Raw genomic sequence first — 7,700 nt, 5'->3', positions numbered from 1 at the left:
CCTCGCATAAAGTGTCAAAAGCAAACAAACAAACAAACAAAAAACCCATCTGGAGAGGGGGGAAAAACAAAAGCAAAAATCCCAAAGCTCCATCACCTGCACATACAAAAAGAAGGCCAAGCCCCAAGCAAACAGAATCAGAGAAAAGCCACAAGCTACTCTCCCCGCCTCTCCCAAACTTTCCTTTTTGTGCAACGGTGCGTGGCTTCTCTGTCGTCTCGGTCGCCTCCGACCGAGGCCTGTGGGCGTCGCGGTCACCTGCGTTGGGCCTGCAGTAAACACAGCTCCCGCCGGCCCCCAGAAGACCGGTCCCCTGGGCGGCCAGGATGGAGCGCAGCCCTGCGCGCGCGCGCGCCGCCCTACACCTTGGATTCCGAAGCAGCGGCGCCCCGGCAGCTGGGCTCGTCCAGGCTCGAGTCGCTGTCCGCCGCCGCCCCGCCGTTGCAGCCGACCCAGGGCTCCAGCAAGCGCCCGGGCGGCGCGGCCCCGACGTCCTCGTCGTCGTCCTCGTCGTCGGCCCCGGGGGACGGCGGCGGCTCGGCCACGGTCAGGCAGCCCGAGGCGCGCGGGCGGTGGCCGGAGGCGGCGTGGCGGCGGCGGGCGGCGCGGCGCGCGCAGCAGAGCAGGCGCTGGAAGGCCCTGCGGAAGTCGGGGCTGCGGCAGTAGATGATGGGGTTGAAGGCCGAGTTGGCGTAGCCCAGCCAGTTGAAGAAGACGAAGAGGCGGTCGGGCACCAGCTCGCGGTGGAAGGCCTTCACCACGTTGGCCAGGAAGAAGGGCAGCCAGCAGAGCGTGAACACGCCCATGATGATGCCCAGCGTCTTGAGCGCCTTCTGCTCCCGCAGCGCCACGAGGCGCGAGGGTCGCCGCTTGCTGGTGCGCCCGTTGGCCACCGGCTCGGCGGCGCGCGGGGAGCCCGGCGAGGGCGCAGGCGAGGGCGGCCGCGCTGGGCCGCCTAGGAAGCGGCGCTCGCAGTTGTCGATCTTCTTCACCTGCTTCTGGGCCTCGCGGAAGACCCGCAGGTACACGAAGGCCATGATGCACAGAGGCAGGTAGAAGGAGACAACGGACGAGGCGATGGCGTAGGCCCGGTTGGTGACAAAGTCACAGCACTTGGGGTCCTTGTAGCAGCCGCGCGCTTCCTTGCCCTCGGCCCGCCACCAGTGCATGAGGATGGGCAGGAAGGACACCAGGGACGAGATGGCCCATACGGTGCAGACGAGGGCCCGCGCCCGCGCGCGCGTCAGCAGGCTCTGGTAGCGGAAGGGCGACGTGATGGCGAGGTAGCGGTCCAGGGCGATGACACACAGGGTCTCGATGCTGGCCGTCACACACAGCACGTCCACCGACGTCCAGAGCTCGCAGAAGAAGGAGCCGTACTCCCAACGGCCCCACACCACGAGGGTGGCCCCGAAGGGCACCACCAGCAGCCCCATGACCAGGTCAGCACTGGCCAGGGACATGATGAAGAGATTGGTGAGCGTCTGCAGCCGCGGCGTCTTGGCGATGGCCACGATCACCAGCACGTTGCCCGCCACGATGAACAGCACGATGAGCGTCATCAGCAGGCCCATGCCGGCCGTCCACTGCTGCGAGAGCGGCGCGGGGCTCACGCCGGCGGTGGGCAGCTGCGAGGGGGCCTGCGACGCGAGCACCAGCAGTCGCGCCGCCGTGGCCGCGCCGTCGGGGAGCGGCGCGGCCGATGACAGGTTGCCAAGCTCGGAGGCGCCCAGGGCGAGCGCCCCCGCGCCCATGCCGAGTTGCGGAGGCCGGAGGCGGGGGGTGTGGCGGGGCTGGGCCGTGGTTGGGGAACACCCCAGAAGCCCGGGCCGCGGGGCCCGCCAACGGAGGCCGCTGCTGGGTCAGGACAGCCGCGGCGCGGGGTCCGAGGCATCGGCGCCGGGTGCCTTCCCCGCCGGAGCCAGAGCCGAGAGCTGTCGCCGCCGCCTCCGCGGCCGCCGCCGCTGCTGCTGGAACAGCCGCCGGGACCTCAGCATGTTTCTGAGCTCGCCGGGCCCACTGCGCCGGCACCCACCCCGCCCGGCTCCTACCCACCCCCTCAAGCCAACCCCCTGGGCCTCGCGTCAGGCTCCGGTAGCCAATCGGGGCCAAGGCACGCCCCTTTCTGGTTCCCCCCGCCCCCCGCAACTCCCTCCCACGGGCAATTAGGCGGCTTGTGGGAGTCGGGGGGCAAAGGGCCGCGAGAGCTGCTCCCCGGCGCCCGCTAGTTCCTGCGCGCGCGCGCCCGGACCCCATTCCCCCGCACCTAGCGCCAGCCACTGCACCCGTGGCGGCCCAGGTCCCCACCCCCTCTCCGGCCCCTATCAGCTCCCGCATTCCATTCCCTCCTACCCCCCTCTAGCCTCCGAAAACCTGGCTCCCTCCTGCAAACCCCACTCCCTTCTACGTTTCCCCCCAACCTCCTACACCCCGTGCCCTCTCCTCCCATCTGCCCCCAGGGTCCCAGTCCCCTTTAGCGGGGAGGGGATCGAGCAGTTCTTGAAACGCCAGAGCGCCTCGGACAGTCTGTCCGCTGGGCTCGGACGCGCTTAGCACCTGGCAGGCCGCGCGCAAACCCTTTCCCTGGTCCAGAGGGGCCCCCGCGGGCCCGCGCCTGGCCAGCTAGGAGGATCGGGGGCGGTGTGAGTGGTTAGAGGAAACTTTCCAGCCCAGCGCCTTGCAGGGGCAGACCGCGCATCTGTCCGCACCGCTCTCCCTCCCGGCGGCCTTCTCGCACGGAGCTCCGGTGTGTCCCAGGGCTGCGGAAAGGAGGCGAAGGTTTGTGCAGCTAACAGGCAAGGCTGAGGATGAATTATGCAAACACACACTCTTCAGACGCAGCTAATGAGCGCGTGCGGCCACCGCGTGCGCTGATGGTTAATTATAATAGAGAGGTTTCAGGAAACACACATATTAACGGACAAAGTAAATGCCACCGCCACGAAGAGAGGGCACTTGAATTACCTTTCAGGCACAGCACCTGCGTGCTGAGTTTTATTGCCCGCGTGGTTTTATCCTTTGAGTTGAGTGAAGGCAAACAAAAAGGGGTTGACACGGAATAGGAACTGAGATTTCAGATTTCTTGCCCTACTGGGTTGTTTTCCCCTTTGCCCAAGTTCCTAGCTTCTCAAAATGTTGGGATTAGCTTTGGAAGAGCGAGGGAAGAAAGTCCACTAACATGCAGAAGGCTGGCAGAAAGACTCGCCTGTGGTTTCTGAGTTGGCTAGTTAAAGGGCTCACTAGTGACACTCGCCCTGCTGTAGATTCTATGCGGAGGGTTAGATGGCATTGGTTTATTAAGTTTATAAAGTCAAGTAGATTTAGCTGTCTCCTCGCAGGTAAATCCAAGTGTATGAGCTGTAGGCACAAACAGCGTTCAGTGTTACAACGGTGAGCCATTTCCCTGTTTGTTCATCTGGGCCCCAGGCATTCCCGTGGCCTGTGGCTGCTGATTTGGTTAGGTTGAGGAGGGGGAACAAGGAAACAAGAGGGGTAGAAAGAACAGAGGAATGCACCCTACTGACCCTTCTTCCAAGGAGCAGGTGGCATAGTGGGTTACCTGTTGGGCTGCTTAGCTGCAACCTCAGTGATTCAAAACCAACAGCCACCCACCCACCCACCCCACCCCCACCCCCCACCTGGGCTCTGGAGAAACACTGAGCTTTCTCCCATGAAGAGTTACAGTCTGGGAAACCACCGGGGCAGTAGTTCCTTACAGCGGCCACTTCGTACCAGGGAGTTTGGTTTGGATTTACCCTTCTTTCAAGCAGTGACCCCCCTCCTCCCTGAGGCCTAGGGATTAGAAATAGGTTCTGGGTGCCTGGCTTTGAGTTAGAGAAGGGAATGTGGGAAGGCGGGTGGGAGGAAGCTCTCTATCGGGCGCCATCTTTCTGTCAAGTGGTGTTACTAGAATAGAGTGTGCCAACCTCAAGTGGCCCTGGACCCATGAAGGAATTACATTTCTGCGAGCGATAGAAAGGGACAGTGTGGAGGCCAGAGCACGGTGTAATTCCATACAAGAATCTTCCAGGTAGCTGGAATTGTTGGAAAATTCACCTGAGATGTCTTTATTTCTCCTTGATAGCTTCTTACATCCGGTTCCTTGAAGGTCTTTACAAAACAATACATGAAGTCATAAACACTCGAAGTACTGCAGGTTGTTCTAACTGGGGAGTAAGGATAAAGTGCCAGGTCTTCTTGGGGGTGGGGAGGTGGGGTGGGGCCAGGGCTCCTTCGAAATACTGTCTTGATATATTTGGACACAGTCCAGATTCACCCTGAATTAGCTTTCTTTCCCAAATCAAGTGCTCCTAGAGCTCCTTTACTTCTTACCTCTCATGCCTTCTTGGTATACCTTTTATCTTTAAATGAGAATACAATGTCAAGAGGAAAAGGCTCAAGGTAGCCACTTATCCAGGTAATGCATGTTCCAGAGGCTACAGCTTCCAAACGAATACCTCCTCTTTCGCCCCATTCCCCATCTGCGATTGTTAAAAGTGCATCGGTTCTTAACCCACACATTTGACAAATCCTTTAGAAAAGAGTAGAGCTGCAGCAACACTGCTTAGCAGCATTTCCCACCCACACCTCTTCTGTTCCCGTCCCACATTCATCGCCCCACACTTGAACTTGGCAGGGGCTCTTTTTGATCTCCCTGCCTCTCGCCCTTCCCTCGATCTGGCTCGCCCCATAGCCCAATGACTGTGTCTTAAACCACGCGTCGATCAGGATGCTTTCTCTGTTCAGAAACTTGACATCCAGTGTCCTCCATCGTCCAGTTCCAAATGGCCTTTGCAGAGCTGGCTCACACTAGACCTGTCCCTGTCACCTAAGCCTGCCCTTCTGTACCATCCTCTTTCTTGAATCTGGACGCTTTCCTGCTGGCTTCCCAATTCTGTCACGTTCCCCCCTTCATCTCCTGACTTACTCTGCCAATTGCCATTCAGGTGGCAATTAGCCATGTGGTGTCTTGGGACCCCTCTTACATTGCTATTTGATTTTGAAATGGGCTTTTCTCTTGTAGACGAAAAGCTCTCTGAGAGCCACAGCTGTCTGATACTCCCCCTCCCTATTTCCCATGTTTATGAATATTTACTTCGTATCAATGAACATTTAGCATGGGTTCATAAATATTTGATGTCCTCTTAGAAGATTTCACATTTACTCACAGGCGAAATAATCGAATGTTAGGGAGTTAAAATCTTCATGCATACTTGTAATTCACCATTATTATTCATAATCCTACAGCCTCATTGACATGCCCATGAAAACATTTCAAATCACTTTACAAGCACAAGGTAGATTCATGAGGTGTCAGATTCAGTAATGAATAAAGAACTGCATAGGCAAGAGGCCCTTCAAAGGGGCCGTGCAAGCCCCCCAAGAAGAAGGGCTCTGTAATCGCTATAGGCAAGGAGCCTGGGGGATGCAGTAGTAAAACACTCTGCAGAGAACCAAGTCGACTGTTTGAAACCACCAGCTGTTCCACAGAAGAAAGAGGTAAACTTTACAGTTCGGGAAACCCTATAGGGCAGTTCTACGCTAGTCACAATTGCTCTGCATTGAAATGGACTTAACGGCAGCAGATGAATCTGCATGCTATGTAGTCCTTAGGTGACGCATGTAAGTAAGTGTTTGGCTACCAGTGAAAGGTTAGTTATTCAAATATCCCCAGCGGTGCCTTGGAAGAAAGACCTGGTGATCACTCACTCACTCACTCACGGCCATTGAGTGGATTCCAACTTATAGCAATCCTCTGGGCAGGTAGAACTGCCCTGGTGGCTTTGCAAGACTGTAACGCTTTAAGGGAGCAGAAGGTCCGGTCTTTCTCCCATGGAGCAGCTGATGGTTTCGAACTGCTGACTTTGTGGTTAGCAGCCCAGTGTGTAACTCCTACGCCCACCAATTAAAAAACCTACTCCCAAACACATGGGGTCGCCCTGAGTGGGAATTAAGTCCAAGGTGCTGGTTATCTTCATAAATGATCGAGATGAATGGTCTGGTGTGACACTATCTGTCCGGTTTTTTCTGCCCCAGAGAATAGTAAACCTCTTGGATCTGGTTTTCTGTGCTACACGACATGAAAGGCCTGCAGAGCAGTGACCATCTAACCTAGAGCATCTAACCAAGTCTATGGTTGTAGACCATGAACTTGGCAAAAATATTTACATTCTTGAGTAGACTTTGCTAGAAAATGAGTTTTAGAAAAATGAATGGACTGTCAGCACCACTGCCGGAAGGGAGGCCTGAAGAAGAAGTCTGGGGTGGGATCGGGTGGGGATTTTGCAAAAAAATAACATCAAGAAGCGTGTTGCATGATTGCCTAGCCAAAGCTGGCTAGTCTTCAGACTGGTCATAGGGATGAGATTTAGAAACCCGAGCTCCAGCGTCTGTTTCAGCGTGAAGCTCGTCAGTCGGAAGACAGGTGCGAAAACAGTCAGTTAGTGCAAACTAACCAAAGAAGGGCTTGCCCCCAATGGCTGAGACTGAAGGTCGTAGAGTGGTCTTACAGGCACAGCTTACAGAGGGATGAGCCACTCCATCCATTGTGATGACAGTGAGCACCGGAGACAGTGGTATAAACAGAGTGACGCATGCACTATTCAGAGAACTCAAACGCTTCTCTCCCCGCTCCCTCCCCAGCGTCCTCCTCCTTGTCTGTTTGTCCCTGTTGAGTACATTGCACAGTGCCAGAGCCAATCATAATATTTTTTCAAACTGTGGATGTCTTGGAACGGGTTCAGACCTGGAAGACAGAAGATCTGGACCTGCGTCCCAGACTTGCCACTCTTCTGTTTGACCTTCAGCAGTGGCTTCACCTTTGAAATGGGGGTTTTTATTCCCCACCCCACACGGCTGTGTGTGAATCAAGTCAGTAAATGCTTGGGAACACTTCTTGACGTCTCGTGTAACACCGTACCTGTAGAAAATGTTTACCGTGGTCTGATCCACTGCCATTGACATTTCAAACCAAGAAGGGTGTCAGGATTTCCTTGTACGAGCATAGTCATTCCACCGAAAATAAGATCCTCTTTGTAGTGTCTCTGTCCAGATAATATGATTCGGAGGCTGTCCTTACTTTTGGCAAGCCGTCTTTTTTCAAAGGTTGGTTCTCTTGTTGTTTCTCTTTGATTTTTTTTCTCTCGTTATTTTTTGGGGGTGGTCTTCAGTGCGTATTCTATTTTGAAAAGCATTCGTGTTGATGTGACTCTCTGAAATAAATGTCTCTTACGGTATTTCAATGAAGTATTAGCATCAGAGGAAGAAGTTGGTTTCCCAGGTAAATTCAGTGTCGTGATGGGTCCCTTTGAAAGTTGTTTTTGGTTTTTTTTTTTTTTAGATACAAAATGCAAACTGACTTTTAAAATGCCTGTTTACCTTTAGTGTGGAATGAATAAAAAGGAATCGACCATCAGTTGAAAGCTTCAAGCACCAGTGACAATAAACATGCTATCACTCCGCGGGCCCTCATTGCTGACAGCTGCCCTTCAGCTAGCCCACGTTCAGAGCTGGGGTGACAAGCAGCTCGGCCAGGTATTGCCAACCCGGGGTTTAATTTGAACAGTCTTGCAGCACACCAGAGCAGCAATGACAGCGTAAGACGCTGAAGAGTCTACCGTGCCATGGACTGATCCCTTGATGTAAGTTTCGGGGAGGTAGGAATGATGCCTTTCACACCGCTGGTTGCTGTTGTTCTTGGG

The 7,700-nt window shown here is 55.2% G+C and overlaps 1 protein-coding gene across 1 annotated transcript; it reads right to left on the bottom strand.

Annotated features, from left to right (window-relative positions):
• Positions 1–359: 359 nt before the first annotated feature.
• On the bottom strand, positions 360–1,754 carry ADRB1 (adrenoceptor beta 1). Its single transcript, XM_075534508.1, has one exon. The coding sequence runs from the start codon at positions 1,752–1,754 to the stop codon at positions 360–362; it is 1,395 nt and encodes a 464-aa protein (XP_075390623.1).
• Between the last annotated feature and the right edge of the window lie 5,946 nt (positions 1,755–7,700).

This window comes from Tenrec ecaudatus, chromosome 16 (genome assembly GCF_050624435.1).
Source record: "Tenrec ecaudatus isolate mTenEca1 chromosome 16, mTenEca1.hap1, whole genome shotgun sequence".
NCBI classification, from domain to species: domain Eukaryota; kingdom Metazoa; phylum Chordata; class Mammalia; order Afrosoricida; family Tenrecidae; genus Tenrec; species Tenrec ecaudatus.
This window is presented reverse-complemented; position numbering and strand designations above follow the sequence as displayed.

Excerpts from the sequence above, each read along its gene's own strand:
- ADRB1 (XM_075534508.1), bottom strand. The coding sequence starts at position 1,754 with ATGGGCGCGGGGGCGCTCGCCCTGGGCGCCTCCGAGCTTGGCAACCTG.